General features: G+C 44.5%; 1 protein-coding gene across 1 annotated transcript; it reads left to right on the top strand.

Moving 5' to 3' along the window:
* Positions 1 to 1,696: 1,696 nt before the first annotated feature.
* Positions 1,697 to 14,624, top strand: Polg2 (DNA polymerase gamma 2, accessory subunit). Its single transcript, XM_050164263.1, has 8 exons — positions 1,697 to 2,486; positions 4,808 to 4,934; positions 5,064 to 5,169; positions 6,994 to 7,167; positions 9,164 to 9,304; positions 9,429 to 9,509; positions 10,114 to 10,214; positions 14,363 to 14,624. The coding sequence occupies exons 1-8, from the start codon at positions 2,021 to 2,023 to the stop codon at positions 14,526 to 14,528; spliced, it is 1,362 nt and encodes a 453-aa protein (XP_050020220.1). The 5' UTR covers positions 1,697 to 2,020; the 3' UTR covers positions 14,529 to 14,624.
* Positions 14,625 to 17,419: the final 2,795 nt, after the last annotated feature.

The raw sequence follows: 17,419 nt of genomic DNA, 5'->3' as shown, positions 1-17,419 counted from the left end.
TTAAGTGGAAATTGTACTTTATTTTACATATATAATGTCATGTAAAACTTGGCTTAGTATGTTTTGGGGGGATTTTCTTTTGCTTTGGTGTTTATTTTTACACAAAAACTAAAGTTGACTACTTGCCATTATTTGATTTAGGACTTAGGAGGAGGGGGAATCAGAGGCCCTTAAGATCTGTTTATATGGGAAGAATACTTTGTCAGCTTTCCGTATCAGGGATAACGTGACTGTTCTTTTGCAAAACAGTTTAAGCAATGACATACTTTATTCTGGCTCTTGGCTGTATTGTCACCTGCCAAAATGCACAAAGCTCAAAGACTGTTAGCTCAAGAGCTGTGCACTGTGTCCTTAGTGCAGCTTACTTTGTGGTTCCGGTCCTTACCTACTTGCCAGGGTTCTTAAAGCCACACTGGCGGTCAGGAAATGATTCCACATTATTTCAGGGCATTATAGAGATCTTAAGGTTTTGTAGGCTAGTCAGTACTCCAACACAAGAAAGAAAACTTCAGAATTAACCAATAGGCAGCAGAACTAAAAGCACAGTAAGAAAAGTTGTGAGGTTAGATTCAACATGTGCTTACTGCTAGAAAGATAAAGGGGATAGCCATAGATTTAAGTGGGTTTACCAACAGCTTTATTTCACAATGGCTGTAAGGTCTAATTGTCTTCCCAGAAAATGCAGTGTTTTTGCCCAGGACAAATGTCTTAAAGGAATTTCATTTTTTGTTTTTTTTTTAAACAGGCTTTGATGTTAATTCCTTATTTATAAAATGTAAAACAATGTGCTGGGGGTGGGAGCTGGGGTTAACGGTGAATGTTTTCCAGGGCTGATATGTTGAAAATTGATTCATCCTTCGAGTACCCTGAGTGGTTTTCAATGGCATGGTTAGTCACATTCATGATTTTTAAGTATAGGGGTAGATTGGAGCATTTATTACATACTTTAATGTTCAATGTCTTAATGTGGGCCTTTTATTTTGTAAATATGGAAATGATTGTGGGGCTTGGAAAAAATTACCTTTGAAGTTTTAAAAGACAGTCCACTTTTTAGCATGTGTGTTGTGTCCAGCCTGTGGTTGTCTTAACTAATAAATGTGGTTTTTCTCCCCATTCTCTCCTTTTATTTATTTGCGTAGAGCCATCTTACCTGGGGTTTTGCAGCCCCCTCACTTCCCCAACCTGTCTGTCTTGGGACTTGACACAGACTATGCTGGCCTTCAAATCAAATTGCCCCTCCTAACACTAAACCCTGTTAACTTGTTTGCGCTTAAAACCGGTCACACAAACTGCTAAGCTTACAGATGAGCAGGTATTGCATGTTTTCTGCTAGGTCTGCTGATCTCCCAGGCATCCATAGTCACTTTAAAGAAAACACGGGCAGGCCTTTAATCCCAACACTTGGGGAGGGAGAGGCAGGTGGATTTCTGTCCATTTAAAGCCAACCTGGCCTACAAATCAAGATCCAGGACAGCTGGGGTTGTTACAGTGCAATCCGGGGGAGGGAGAAGTTACAGAGGTTAAAGGTCTGGGAAGTATTTTAAGACCTACTGTTCCTCTCCAGCCACACCCAGGAGGGAGCTGAAGTAGGCCACGGGTAACAGTACTGCCAGCATTAGGGACGGTCGGGTTTAAAGAACTAAAGAACAGCAGAACAGCAAGGCTATGTGCACGCGGAAGTGGGTGCGTTTCCCTTGGGGATTGAACGCTAGGCTTTAACGCCAGCGCCGGGACAACATTTTGGTAGTCTTGGAAACTCGGGAAAACATGAGTTGATGGAACTCTGCAGAGTTAGAGAGTGGTGGTAAAAGCTGAAGTGAGTGGAGCTGCCAAACGCGGAAAGTCCCCAAATTAGTAAACAGACAGGCGGAGGCCGGGATACGCCCAAGGGTGCTGCGACCAGAGCTGTGACGCACTTCCGGGGGGCGCGGCTTGCGGCTCGTTCGTTTCCGCCGCGCCTGCGTCCTAGGGTCTACTGCTCCTCTGTGGTTGAGGCGCTGGCGTTCCGGCTCGGGAAGACATGCGCTCGGGCGGCGCGGTGCGGGTTTGCAGCCGCGTCTGCAGGCGCTGGCTCTCCGGGTGCACGGGTCCCGCAGACGGGCCGGAGTGTGCGGAGGACCGCGAGGCGCTGGTAGACCTCTGCCGGAGAAGGCACTTCCTCAGCGGGACGCCGCAGCAGCTCAGCCCGGCTGCTCTTCTGAGCGGGTGCCACCCGGGCTTTGGACCTTTGGGTGTCGAGTTGCGAAAGAATCTAGCCTCCCAATGGTGGTCCTCCATGGTGGTGTTCAGGGAGCAGGTCTTCGCGGTGGACGCCCTCCACCACGAACCAGGCCCTTCGCAGCCCGGGGACAGTGCCTTCAGGTTAGTTTCTCCAGAATGTATACGCGAAATCTTGCAAGACAAAGAGCTGAGTAAGGAACAGCTAGTGACATTTCTTGAGAACTTATTAAAAACTTCCGGGAAACTACGGGAGACTCTTCTTCACGGTATGGCCCTTCGCGTTTCGTGCTTCTGAAAAGGTTTGGGGTGGAATTGCAGTCTTGCATGAATCTGAAGACGACAACTGGCCCTGGGTTTCCAGGGGAAGAAATAACCAAGTTTTCTTTAAAAAAAAAAAAAAAATTAGTAACTTATTCATTGTGACCCACCTTCAGGCAAATGTCCGTGAGATCATGCCCGAGGAAATGGGTAAAACATTCCGTTGGAAGAGGAATCCCCTTAGAGCTCAATCACGCAGAATTAGGGCCTTAATTCAGTTGCATATTTGAAATTTCATTAATACCAAGACATTTTCAAAGAACATCTACTCTTCCGTTTTATGTACATGAAATTGTAGACTTATGTCAGGGTTTTTTTCCTTTTAATTGACTTTTTAGCTTTCCAGCTAGGAGATGAAACCTTATAGATTTGTATTTTTTAGGTATGGGTGCTCTGTCTGCATGCATGCCAGACAAGGCTTCAGATCCTATTGTAGGTGGTTGTGAGCCACTATGTAGTTGCTGGCACAAACTAGAAGAGCAGTGCGTGCGCTTACCCGCCGAACCATCTCTCCAGTCCCTGCATCTTCCTCTTTAAAAGTCAAATACAACATGATGCAGAAATTCTAAAAAATAAAAGTGAGCGATGCGATTGTGGCACACGCCTTTAATCCCAGCACTTCGGAGGCTGAGGCAGGTGGATCTCTGTAAGTTCAAGACATGCCTGGTCTATGGAATGAGTTCCAGGACAGCCAAGGCTACACAGAGGAACTCCCATCTCGAAAAGCAACACAGAAAAGTGACTAATTTGTATTTTATTTCATATTCTTGACGTTGATTACATTAAATAAACTTCTTTACCATGCCCTCAAACATTGGTCTTATTTACTCCCTCCAGTCTCTTAAGTCTCTACCTTCAGGTTACACAGACTCTTGAGATTTTTCAGTTCAGTAATGATAACCTAAGTGAGACATTGTTTCAATAAAACAACAAAAAAGCAAAATTGACAGGAGTTCTTATTACGTTTTTAAACTCCTGTGTATGTGTATATGGTATGCCACAGCACACCCATGGAAGTCAGGACTGCTTTTAGAAGCCCCAGAGACAGAACTCGAGTTGCTGAAGGTTGGCAGCAACTACTTCCACCCACTGAGCCATCTCTCCAGCCTTGAGGAATCAGAACACAGCTCGTGAACCTTGTCTAATGAGCCAGTAAAAGTAAAGCCTGAGGTTTGGGGTGAAAATTAAAAAATATACCAGCCATAGGGTAGATGAAATTCTTAGTTAAGTCTATACTTTAATAATTGAGAATATTTTTAGTTTGCAGTGAACGAGAAAAAACATGGCAAAATGTTAATTGACAACTCTAGGTAAAAGAGTCTATCAGTCGGTGTCTTTTGGTTGTTTGGCGGTGAGATTTTCTTGTTTTGTTTTTTAATTTGAGACAGGGTCTCCTGCAGCAGAAGCTGTCCTCAAACCCCCTGGTAGCAGAGGATAGCTTTGAACTCCTGATCCTCCCGTCTCTGCCTCCCAAGTGCTGGGATTACAGGTATATAGCACACACCTGGCTTTTTTGCTTCCAAGATGACAAACTTTATTTCGTTCTTCTGTCTCTCCTGAGACAGGATTTCATTATGTACCCGGTCGCGGGTAACATGGCACGGGTGCGCAGGGCCCTGAAGACTCTGAGACCGCGGGGTCCCCAGCCTCTGTAGACTGAAGCACTTTCCCTTCGCCCGCGGCATTTTTTATTTTTCTCTGTGTTTACACTTTAGCTAGTAGATTTCCATATGCCCAAAACAACCTGAATGAAGCTTACAAAAATACACTTCTAAGTGCAAATACCTGATTCATGAGCTACCACGGTTTTCTGGATTTCCTCTAACCGAGTTTGCATAGGCTTTGTATCCATGGGAAACTCAGACAAGATTCACACAGGGCAACAAAAGGCATCTGTAACACAAAGGGTGGATTAGAGCTGGTGCTAACTCCAGGTGTGACCCAGTGGAGGGCGGAGGGGGGGTGTTTTCTACCCCTCTGGCACCAGACCAGCAGGACATTCATTCTGTCACTGTACCCCGAGTTGGCCTTGAAATCACTATGTAGTCCAGTGTGAGCCTCAAAAGTGTGAGCAGTGCCAGGATAACACACCGCATCGACACACCTAGCACACTGTCCTAGTCTTTCGGTGTGTTGTAGATTGGAACCCCTCTCACTAAAGAGTTCAAGAGTCACTCCCATAAGTTAGGCGGTAATTGCGGCTCAGAGTTCATTGGCAGTTCACACATGCGGGATAGAGTCATACAATGATTGGTTTGTTTTCTGACAGGTGCCTTGGAGCACTATTTTGATGGCCTGGATCTGGTAAACAGAAAGCTACCTTATGGTCTTGCTCAGATTGGAGTGTGTTTCCATCCCGTGTCCGACACTAAGCAGATACCTGGCAGAGTTAAAAGGTACAAACTGTGACAGATAACCTGGTTGGGTACCTAGATATTCAAGAATCGGTCATTCCCACTTTGGGATACATTATATAATCTTCATAAAAGCTAACTTCCTGATTTTTTTTTTTTAAATACACAAAGAATTGGTGAAAAGACTGAAGCTTCCTTGGTGTGGTTTACTCCTGCAAGGACCTCCGGCCAGTGGTTTGATTTCTGGTTGCGCCATAGGCTTCTGTGGTGGAGAAAGGTACTGCCATAACAATTTCAGCAATTAATAACGAAGTCTTTTATGTATTTGCCTTTCTGTGCTTGGTTTTAAAGCGGGGCCTCACGTCACCCAGGCTGGTTTCAAGCTTCGTCAGTAGCCTGGAATGACCTTGAATTTACCTTTCTGGGATTTTATAGAGAGATTTGCTTACCTAATCTCTGAGTACTAGGCTTACAGGCCTGCACCACACCTGGTTTATATATAGAACTTGAGGTAGCTGTGGGGTTTTTGTACGTGTGTTTGCCTTTGTTTTAGTAGCCAGGCGGTGGTGTGGCACCTTAATCCCAGCACTCAGGAGGCAGAGACAGACAGATTTCTGTGAGTTCCAGGCCAGCCTGGTCTACAGAGTGAGTTCCAGGACAGCTTCCAAAGGTACAGAGAAACCCTGTCTGTACCTTTGGAAGAAAAATAAAAATAAAGTTACTGTGTAGCTGGAGGAATGGCTCAGTTGTCTTCTAGAGGACCAGAGTTTGGTTCTCAACATCCCAGTTAGGCAGTTTACAACTGCCTATAACTACACCTGAGGTTCTGACTCCCTCTTCTGGCCTATGAAAGCATCTATAAACGTGGCACACAAAAGGTCCACATAAATAAAGTAAATCTTTAAAAAAAAAAAAAAAAAAAGTTGCTGCATTGGGGGGGGTGGGAAGGCCCATCACAAATGTGTGGCATCAGAGGGCAACTTTGGGGGGAGTTCATTCTCTCTTTCCACCATGTGGATTCTGGGAATCCAACTCAGATATTCAGGCTTAGCAGCAAACAGCTTACCCTCTGAACCATCCCTGTAATCACAAATTCTAATTGGTCTTAATAAAAACTCAGAGTCAGCTATGGGGTGAAAGCTGAAGGACCCAAGAAGCCGAGCAGCAGCCACTAGATTCTCACCTCTACCAGTGCTCAAACCAAAGGGGCGATCCTGCCAGGCGGTGGTGGCGCACGCCTTTAATCCCAGCACTCGGGAGGCAGAGGCAGGCGGATCTCTGTGAGTTCGAGGCCAGTCAGGTCTACAAGAGCTAGTTCCAGGACAGGAACCAAAAGCTACGGAAAATCAAAAAAAAAAAAAAAACAAAGGGGCGATCCTGTCCTCAGACTGCCTGCTGCCACAGACTATACTGAGCTCTTTGTGTGAGCTATTTCTCTTAGAGACAGATTCAATCTTGCACAGCCCAGGGTGGCCTTAAACTCACAGAGATCCACCTGCTTCTGTCTCCCAGTCCTGGGATTAAAGTTGTGCGCCACCACTCCTTGGCCTCTATCTCTGCACTCTGATCTTCAGGCAAGCTTTATTTGTTAAAACACAGAATATCACCACACATCTCAGTGACTCTGATTTTTGCCTTTTTTGAGACAAGGCAACCCTCAAACCCGAGCTGGCCTGGAATTCACTTTTAGCTCAGTCTGACCTACAGCTAGTGGCCACCTTAGTTTAGCTGGGATTACAGGTGTGAGCCTCCAGCTCACCTGTTTGGTTTTTTTCAGTTTGATGAGGTCCTGGAGTTGACGGGAGGCTCTCTGTCGTGGTGCTTATTGTTCCAGTGGATATCAGGGTGCCCTTGGCACAGACACGCTGAGCTCAGGGGCCGCGGCTAAGCCTTTATGTTTGGGGCTTTACTTTCAACCTGTTGCCGGGTAGAAGTCCCAGGCAACCTTAATTCTCAGAGATAAGTATGAAACTGAAGTAAACTGATCCCGCCACTCAGAAGCAGGAGGATCTTTGGCCAGTCGTGTCTATAGAGACCCCCTTCTCAGAAAACACAAATAAATCGACATATCATTAAATCAGTGAGATGCTTTGTTTTGTAGTTCGCTATGAGTCCGTCTGACTTCAGCAGCATCGACTGTGAGGATGAAGCCGGACGGAAGGGCAGCAAACTTTACTACAGCTTTCCCTGGGGAAAGGAGCCAATAGAGACTCTGTGGAACCTAGGAGATCAAGAACTGCTACACATGTATCCCGGGAGTACATCTCGGTTACAGGTGTGTGTCCTCTGACCAGATTCTCTGTTGTCTGAACCCCTGAAGGATAATTGTATGGTGTCCCATGACCAACCCCCAATAACTCTGTGTACCTTTTTTTGTTTTGCTTTTTGTTTTGTTTTGGGTTTTTTTTGGTTCATTTTTTTTGAGACAGGATTTTTTTTTTTTTTTTTTTTTTTTTTTTTTTTTTTTTTTTTTTTTTTTTTTTTGTGTGTTTTTTTTTTTGTTTTTTTTTTTTTTTTTTTTTTTTTTTTTTTTTTTTTTCCGAAAACAGTTTTTCTCTGTTTTTTTGGAGCCTGTCCTGGAACTAGCTCTTGTAGACGAGGCTGGTCTCGAACTCACAGAGATCCGCCTGCCTCTGCCCTTTGCCTCCCGAGTGCTGGGATTAAAGGCGTGTGCTACCACCGCCCGGCTCCCACTCGACTGTTGTGTACATTTTTTTAACCGTGTCCTACTACATAACCTTAACTGTAGCTGTCAAAGACAGGAAACTAACAGTTACCCATCACTATTAGCCATTCCACAAAGCTCATGAGATTTAATTGAATATCCTAGTAATGTGCTTTACAGGCCCAGGATCCAACCCAGAGCACGGGTTCCATGAGTTGTCCTGTCTCTGTTCTCCAGATGAACAGTTCCTTCTGTCTTTCCTGATCTTGTGTTCCTGGGGCGGGGGGGGGGGGGGGGGGGGGGGGGGGGGGGGGGGGGGGGGTAGCTTCTCTAGGTATCACCTAGTTAATATAATGTCTGGATGTCTGGTAGGTCTCTCCAACATACATTCATTTTTATTCTTTTTTATTTTACTTTCTTTTGTGTATGGGGGGGGGGGATTCAAGACAGGGTTTCTCTGTGGCTTTAGAGCCTTTCCTGGAACTAGCTCTTGTAGACCAGGTTGGCCTCAAACTCACAGAGATCCGCCTGCCTCTGCCTCCTGAGTGCTGGGATTAAAGTTGTGCGCCACCATCACCTGGCTTTTATTTTACTTTCTGTGTGGGTGTTTTGCCCGTGTGTATTCAGTGGCACAGACCAGAGGAGGCCATCAGATCCCCTAGACCTGGAGTTACAGTTGTAGTGCACCATGTCGGTACTGGGAATCAAACCCTGGTCCTCTGCAAGAACAAGTTCTCTTAACACCTGAGCCATCTCTCCAGCCTTGTCCAGTGTACATTCATTTATATCTTGGGATGAACCAAAGACTTGGTGAATGTAAGTCCAGGAACTGGGTGTATAATACCTGCCTTTAATCCCAGAATATCTGAAGTTGAGGGCAGCCAAAGCTACATAGTGAGTTCCTGAGGGCAGCCAAAGCTACATAGTGAGTTCCTGGCTCAAAAAACCAGGTTTTTAGAGATGGTTGAGCTGGTAAAGCACTTGCTGCTGAGCTTGACAACTGAGTTCAGTTCCCAGGACCCAGGTGTGAAAGTAACCACAGGTGGTCTTCTTACCTCAGAAGCATGTATTGGCACCTGAGCCCCCACCACCCCATTATCAAACACAAGAATGGTAAAGGGACTGTTAAATAGCAGGCCTCCCCCAGGGAGCACTGGAAAAGTTCTGAGGCCTCGGCCCCCTCAGGTGAGTCAGCTCATCCTCTCAAGGAGCAGAGCTGCTAGGTCTGCCATTGACAGGTGATGAACTTGAAGCAGAAGACGGTGTCATCATCCTCAACCCAGTGCTCAGCGCGGTCCTTGCATGGGCTAGGGCCTTTATAAGATGAATTTGTGATTTTTCTTTCCTGATTGTGTAAGTCTAAAATATATAACTTTAAGGGAAGTTCTGCTAGCTGGGCATAGTGGCACACACACCTTTAATCCTGGCACTCGGGAGGCGGAGGCAAGCAGATCTCTGAGTTTTAGGCTCTACCCTGGTCTATATGTACTGAGTTCCAAGATAGCCAGAGCTATACAGTGAGGTCCTGTTTTGAAACACACACACACTCAAGAAAAAAGTTCTGCTAAATGGTCCTTTTTTTTTTTTTTTATTCTCTTCTATGAAGGGTCGAGATGGGCGGAGAAACGTGGTTCCTTGTGTTCTGTCTATAAATGGGGACCTAGACCTAGGCACGCTGGCTTACATCTGCGATTCCTTCCAGCTCACAGAGAACTCCTTTGCAAGGAAGAAGAGCCTTCAGAGAAAGGTGCTTTGCTATTTCATGGATTCGGAAAACTAAAATTATGTGGGGAATCTTTGTTGTTGGTCGCCCCCCCTTCTATACATTAACTGTGCTTTTCCTTATTCCTCTTGTCCCTTAATTGCCTCAGGTGCTTAAACTTCATCCTTGTTTAGCCCCTATTAAGGTGGCTTTGGATGCGGGGAAAGGCCCGACGGCAGAACTAAGACAGGTAGGTTAAATAAATTTAATTGCTACGACTTATTGTGTGTTCGCCTGTGGTATGGAGGTCAGGACTACGTAGGACGTTCTGTCCTTCCACTGTGTGGGTGCAGGGCCTGGGAATAGAACTCAGGTGCTCAGGCAGTAACTGCCTTTCCCCACTGAGCCATCTTGCTGCCAGTTGTTCGGAAGTTGTCAGGAGGCAGTATGTGATTGGCTTCCTGAATGCAGTGCTGGGGTTTCTCAGACTGTCCCTTCCTTCTCATCCTGATGTGAAAGTGAGAGCTGTACCCTGTCACAAGCCTTTACAGTTGTCATGGCTTTTCTGCTACTATGGGTTTTTGTTTGTTTGTTTCCTGTTTTGTGTTTTGAATGATGACGGTGATAATTCTTGATTGGTATAAAACTGTTTCTTGGAAGATTTGCAGTCACTATTCAGTTGGCATTGCTTCATCTCTTCATTTTTAGGAAGTATTCAGTTCAGTCAGGCATTCGGGGCATAAACTCTAACATTGAAAAGCTGAAAAGTTTACATGGGTTTTAGAGACTGAAGAAAGTGGTTTATAGTTTCACAGACTTTCCTTTCATATTTGAAATCTATGTTTTTCCTCCAGGTTTGTCAAGGGCTACTTAATGAATTACTAGAAAATGGGATTTCTGTGTGGCCTGGTTATTTGGAGACTGTGCAGTCTTCATTAGAGCAACTCTATGCAAAGTAAGGTTGATCTTCCTTGTCATTATTTAATTTATATTTTATTATGCTAATAGAATCAGTTCTCTTCTAGATACAACCTTTAAAATGAGGTTGCAGCCAGATGGTGGTGGCGCACACCTTTGATCCCAGCATTTAGGAGGCAGAGGCAGGTGGATCTCTATGAGTTCAGGGCTAAGTCTGGTCTACAGAGCGAGTTCCAGGACAGCCAGGGCTACACAGAGAAACCCTGTCTTGAAAAACCAAAAGTTAAAATGGGCCCGGAGAGGTGGCTCATTGATGGAGCGCCTGTTGCTCTTCCAGAGAACCTGGGTTTGGTTCCCAGCACCCACGCTGAGCAGCTCACATCACTCACTCAGTTATAACTGCTGCTCCAGGGACTCAGCAGCCCCGTCCGTCCGTCCGCAGATGCTGCATTCATGAGGCATGCACATACAGACACACATACATAGAAGTAAAGCCCAAATCCTTAAAAATCATAGCAGCTGAGGGGTAACACAAGGAGCAATAACTCATCGTGAAGAGCATCTGCTTCTCGTGCAGACGACCTTCTCAGCCCCCATGTGGTAGCTCACAGCCATCTGTAACTGACTTCCAGGCATTCATTGCCTTCTCCTGGTTCCCATGGGTACCAAGCACAAAGGTGGTGTACATACATGTAGGCAAACATAGAAATAAATCTTTTTTAAAAAATGATTCCTAGTTAGGTGGTTGTGGCACACGCCTTTAATCCCAGCACCTGGGAGGCAGAGGTAGGAGAATCTTTTTGAGTTTGAGGCCAACCTGGTCTACAGAGTGAGTTCCAGGACAGCCAGGACTGTTAACACAGAGAAACCCTGTCTTGAGAAAGCAAACAAAAAAAGAGATTCCTAACTTTTCCTTTCACAGACCTTTGTGCCTTGATCTAGTAATTGCCATATCAAGGGGCAGTATTTGGCAAGTATTTGAAGATAGACCTCAGTTTATCTGTTTTCAGGGAGGAAATTGGGTGTATAAAATCAGCACTGAAGGAACATAACTGGACCGCCTTTCCTGGCTGGCTTCAGGTTCTGTCTGAGACTTAGGTGGAGGACAGAGGCCCAGTCTCTTCGGTGATTGCTTACCCAGAGCAGCTTCTAGTTCATCATCTCTCACTGAGAAGCCAACGTTGGTCTGACGCTGTTCAAATGCTAGTATTTCTGCAGCCAGTGGAAATTTCCATGTGACCTGTGACAGGCTACGGTCAAAACACACGTGCTCAGTATGAGGCATCTTCATTGCTCCCCCAGTCGGGTGTGTGCCTGACTCCTCAGCTGCGGTCTCTATCAGTTCACGCGGCCTCCCCTGTTCCCCCAAGATCTCTTAGTACAGAGCCGTACACTAACTCACGGAAATCCTCTCGCCTAGCATCTTGAGTGCTAGGTTATAGGTGTGAGCCACTGTGCCTGACTCCTGTATAAGTCTCAACTTCACACTGCTCTGACTTTCTAGCCATTACCCAGATTAAGGTCACTAATATTTTTGTTGAGTTATTAAAACAATCTTACAATTGTCATCTCTCTAGTATTATTAGTTTGCTATTTTATTAATTTCTGCTTTTTTTGTAAAATAATTTATTCTCTTATGCTTATTTTTATTTGTTTCTAGCTTTTTGTGTTGAATTTACATATAAATATAATTTATATTATATATAAATATATGTATAAGATTAGGAGATTTTGTTTTGTTCTTTTACTTTGTAGGTATGGTAGCTCCTACCTGCAATCTCAGTGATCTGTAGGCTGAGGCAGGAGGATCACAAGGTTGAGGCCAACTGGGGCTCCATAATGAGATCCTGTTTCCAAAAAGCAGTACATAAATAAAGTATACTTTTCAGGTACTGTCTGCAGGAAAACGGTTCTCAGCGCGTAGCAGAAACTGCCCAGGTGTGGTGGCAGAAGGTCATGTGTGTAGCTCAGTGGCCGAGCACAAGACCTGGGTTTTTTTAGACTCCAGCAGGGACAAAGTGGAAATGAAATAAGTGGTGTTTATTCAGATAGAAAATGAAGGAGAGGAACTTGATCTCCCTAGTTTCCATATGCTCTGAAGTCTTGTTCATATGAGGGTATCACTTAAAAATTTTCCCTATATTTATTTATCGTGTGGGTGTGGGGTGTGCGCTAGTATGGGTGTGCCCATATATGGAGTTCTGAAGCTTCTTCCCCCGCCCCCAGACAGGGTATTCCTGTGTAACAGTTCTAGCTGTCCTGGAACTAGCTCCTGGAGACCAGGTTGGCCTCAAACTCACAGAGATTTGCCTGCCTTTGCCTCCCAAGTGCTGGGATTAAAGGTGTGCACCACTACCGCCCCCCTTTTTTAACGTATGGGTGTTTTGCCTATGTGCATGTCTGTGTACCGTGTGTGTGCAACGCTCACAGAGGACAGAAGAGAGCATCAGACTCTCTGAAACTGGAGTTACAGGGTTTGTTGTTGTTTTTGGTTTTGTTTTTTTGAGACTACATCTACAGAAGGGTCAGGTCCATGCAAGTTCTACAGCCTGCATCAAAACAATCCTTGATCCTCAGAGAAACAAGAATGAAACTCAGTTCAGCCCAACTTAGTTAGCCGTTGCCAGATCATCCTTCTAGACTCTGACACCAGGTGGTTTAATGAAGCCATGTTTAAGCACTGCTCAATTTGGGGGGAAAAAGTTTCCTGAGGATAGTTAACTCAGTCCCCAGTGTACAACAAAGCTTAAGACATGGTAACGTTGAAACTCTACAAAGTAAGTACTTCTGACTTCTCCCTTAAAGGGTTCTGTTGGCTTAGAAACAATGCTCAGATAAGGGTATAGGGAGAATGGCTGAGGTGAATATGAAGCCTGTAAGAGTCCAGATTGGCCTGGCCCTAAGATAACATAGAAGTTTCGTAGGCTGTTGTCAGCACAAGTGACATCTCTCCTAAGGATGGTTTGATGGACAGAGAAGCAGTCTGTAATAAATCTGTGATGAACAATATTCTGGGGGATTCAGGTGAAGCTTGGCCCTGCAGACAGCAAAGACCACAGGGTTGTAGACTACAGCCTCTCCCAGCATTCCGGGAAGAAGGCAGGTAAACATCCTTTGAAGAGATAAACATGACCTCCTACCCCCTGTGCACACCTCGTCCATGTCCAGGCTGACTTTGAACTCAATATAGCTGAGGATTACCTTGATCTTTGATCACCCCGCCTCCTTTTCCTGAGTGCTGGGATCACAGACATACACACTTTGCCTAGTTTTGAAAAAAATGAATGTTTGGCCAGGCAGTGGTGGCGCACACCTTTAATCCCAACACTTGGGAGGCAGAGGCAGGTGGATCTCTGTGAGTTCGAGGCCAGCCTGATCTACAGAGTGATTTCCAGGACAGGCTCCAAAGCTACATAGAAACCTTGTCTTGGCAGGGGAAAAAAAAGATTGGGGCCGGAGAGACACTCAGTGATTAAGAACACTGATTGATCTTCCAGAGGACACAGATTTGATTACAGGCACCCACATGGCAGCTCACAGCTTTCCATAAACTTCAGTTTCAGGGGACCCAGTGCCCTCTTCTGTCCTCTGCAGGCATCAGGAACTTATGTAATACACAAATATACATACAAGCAAAACACTCATACAATAATAAATATACAAAATAAAAATACATGCATACAAATACATACAAAATAAAAATAAGTTTAAAAAGGTAAAAAAAATGAATGTTTATTCTGATTTGGAAATCAGGAAGGCCAGTGTGGCTTTATTGAATGACTGATGAATTAAAAACAATAGGTTAGCATGTTAAGTTATAAATGAAGTGTGGATTTATTGTAATACCAAATAATCTGTTATAACAAATCTTTGTTTTTATATAGTTTATTTAAGAGACGTTAGCCTGCATATATTTTTCTGTCATTAAAGCCAAATTCAGAAGGCTGAGATCACTGTGGAGTTCATTCATAGTGCTCCCCAGGTGCCAGAGTTCATTTCTTAGGTTTAGTTTTTCTGACTGTAAGCCAATACGGTAAATTCAAAACTTCACTTTGAGTGTGCTTCAGAAAAGGGGGTCCCTCTGTCAAGGCCTGACTGGAGTGAAAGTGGCTTGGACTCTGGGGTATCAGATGGTGAGGAGCTGGTGTCCGCGTGGTGCTCATGTGTTTTGTTGACTGCTCTCAGGTACGATGAAATGAGCATCCTCTTCATGGTTCTGGTCACCGAGACTACTTTGGAACGTGGGTTAGTCCAGCTGAGAAGTCGAGACACCACGATGAAGGAAATGGTGCACATATCCAAACTGAAGGACTTTCTCATCAAGTACCTAGCGTCGGCCACCAAAGTGTAGGTCTGCATAGTTCTGTAATAAATACTCTTTTTGTTAGCTTATATTGATATGGTTTTGACCGTTTTGTATTTATAAAGTAGACATTTTTGTCTCTTTTCTTTGATTTGGTTTTTATTATCCTTTTGATATGGCCTATTATGAAAACATAAATCCTAATCTGCCAAATAAGCAAGATCAGGTTGGGCTGCATGGTGAGACCTTGTCTCAATAATTAAAAAGAAAAGAAAAAATCCTGAGGCTGGACGTGCTCATTCCTGTAATCCGAACACTTGGGAGTCTGGACAGAAGGCTTGTTGAGCGTCCTAGGCCAGTCTAGGCTCAGAGTGAGACTTCATCTCCAAAACAAGCAAACGAATGAGAAGGTTGTTGAGGTGGCTCAGGAGGGAGAGGCACTTGCCATCACGTCGGAAGAATTTGATACCCTGTGTATATGGTGGAAGGTGAGAACCAAATCCTCCAAATGTGAACCATGGCAAGTGAACCCCGTTTTGGGGGTTTGTGGGGGGGTTTTTTTGAGACAGTTTCTCCGTAGCTTTGGAGCCTGTCCTAGAACTCACTCTGTAGACCAGGTTGTCCTCAAACATAGAGCTCGGTCTGCCTCTGCCTCCCAAGTACTGGTATTAAAGACATGTGCCACCACCGCCTGGCCCAAAATCAATTTATTAAGAAACAAAATAAAAGGAAATCAAGAGGTTGGAAAGTCCAAAGCTAGCGTAACAGTAGTTGGGGACTCGGGTGCGTCCTGTCTTCCTGTTCTGCTATTTTACTTGCAGGGTTCGTTCTGGCTTGGGGGAATAGGATCTCAGTAATCCAGGCTGGTCTGCATCTTGACCTGTAGTCCATGAAGACCTTAAACTCCTGATCCTCCTGTAATCTCACCTCCCTAGTGCTGGGGATTACAGGTGTACACTACCACACCCAGTTTAGGTAGTGCTGGGGATTGAACCCAAGGCTTTGCACATGCTAAACAAATACTCTACCAGCCTAGCTATGTCCCCAACTCCCAACTGTAGGTATTCTGTTAGAATGGAAATGCAGCACTGTTTTTGCAATATCCTTCTTGTTCCTAATACTGAGAATTGAGGGGCTGAGAGATGGCTCAGAGGTTAAGAGCACTGTGTTCTCCCAGAAGTCCCGAGTTCAATTCCCAGCAACCACATGGTGGCTCACAACCATCTCTAATGAGATCCGGTACCCTCTTCTGGCCTGCAGGGATACATGCAGGCAGATGCTGTATACATAATTAATAAATAAATCTTTTAAAAAAGAAATGCTGAGAATTGAATCTAGGACCTGACATCCTCCTGTTTGAGCCTCCCAAGATGATTGGTGTGAGCCACCATGCCCAGCTCGTGTGTGTGTGTGTGTGTGTGTGTGTGTGTGTGTGTGTACACAAATGCAGGTACACGTGTGTACCAGGAAATCCGAAGGATCCTCCTGTGTCTACTTTCCTGGTGCTAAGATTACAGCTGTATGACAGAGAGCCTGGCTTTTAGTGGGTGTTGTTGTTTTTATCTACGTTCTCTTTACCAATAAATACTCAGGAGTTTGATATTGGGGTGAAAACCTGCTAGATCAGAGAAACCGAGAAGCAACCAGGTGACTTTCCTTTTTGGCTGAAGACCCAGCAAGAAAATGTCTCCACACTGTCCCAAACCAAAAAGGACCACAAATCTCTTCAGTCCCTCCCTACTCCTTTCTCTGTGTGTCTCTCTCCATCTTAACAGGTCCTCCGTACTCTCTGTGGCTAATTCTTGTCAACTAGTTGCTGCCTCTGCCCCCTGATCCAAGGTTAATTTTTTTAATCGTCTCAGTTTCACAGTCTGAGACTATTTCACAGTCTGATCAAATATCCCGCAACATTTCCCACTTTTGTTTAAATAAAAAAGTTTTTAACTCTTAACACAGTAAAAGTATATACAAAAAGAACAATTATCAGGTATTGTCCAAATAAAAAGGTTTCAACTCTAACACAGTAAAACCATACAGCAAGAACAGTTATCAGGCAAGAAGTACATTCACAATGTACAGTCCATTTGTATTTGGAAAATTTGGAGGAAGTGCTCTGTTATCCATCCTATCTTGGTGAATCCAATGTTTTATACCTAAACCACTTTCTATCATAATTTGTATTATATTACAAACCTAAAAATATCTTTTTAGGTCTTAAAACATTGTCTTAGATAAACAACTTAATTTTTTATGTTTCTTAACCTTATACACTTTACATTTTTTGTAAGTTTCTTTTCTGAATTAGGTAACAAGAAAAACTTTTATCTAGTCTTCAATTCCCATCAGAGACCTGAAAAGAATATAATTTTAACTGAGTAAACAGGAAGTACAAAGCAAGCAACCTCCAAAACTACAGAAATGACAGGGACAGCTGGCTGCCTGGACAGTCACCCAAGGTTCCTCTGTAACGTTAGGGCATTCATCTTTGTCCTACAACTAGAATGTCTGACAGACTTTTCTGTGAAGCAGGATTTTTGAAGGACCGGCCTGACTTGTCTTGGCAGAGTTCAGCAGTCACCTCCTTTGTGTCCTGCGTGTCCACCTTGGACAGCGTACAGTCAGCAGTCGAGGGCAGTTTCTTGCCCAGTGGCTAGCTTTGCCATATTGAAAGCAAGCCCCATATGGAGGTTCTTCGATGCCCACCATCTTTTTTTTTTGGTTTTGGAGCCTGTCCTGGCACTAGCTCTTGTAGACCAGGCTGGTCTCGAACTCACAGAGATCCGCCTGCCTCTGCCTCCCAAGTGCTGGGATTAAAGGCGTGCGCCACCACCGCCCGGCCCAGTAAATTACTGTTTTGTTTCTGAAATTGAAGTAAACTTTGTTTTTTGTTTGGTTGTTTGGTTGGTTGGTTTTGGTTTTTTGAGACAGGGTTTTTCAGT

The sequence above is a fragment of the Alexandromys fortis genome, unplaced genomic scaffold (genome assembly GCF_014885135.2).
Source record: "Alexandromys fortis isolate MF-2015 unplaced genomic scaffold, M_Fortis_MF-2015_v1.1 scaffold_156, whole genome shotgun sequence".
Taxonomy (NCBI): Eukaryota; Metazoa; Chordata; class Mammalia; order Rodentia; family Cricetidae; genus Alexandromys; species Alexandromys fortis.
This window is presented reverse-complemented; position numbering and strand designations above follow the sequence as displayed.

Bases quoted from the DNA above. Each gene is read 5' to 3' on its own strand.
- Polg2 (XM_050164263.1), top strand. From the start codon at position 2,021: ATGCGCTCGGGCGGCGCGGTGCGGGTTTGCAGCCGCGTCTGCAGGCGC. The intron at 9,305-9,428 runs GTGCTTTGCTAT...TAATTGCCTCAG, and splicing joins AGAAGAGCCTTCAGAGAAAG to GTGCTTAAACTTCATCCTTG. The intron at 10,215-14,362 runs GTAAGGTTGATC...GACTGCTCTCAG, and splicing joins TTAGAGCAACTCTATGCAAA to GTACGATGAAATGAGCATCC.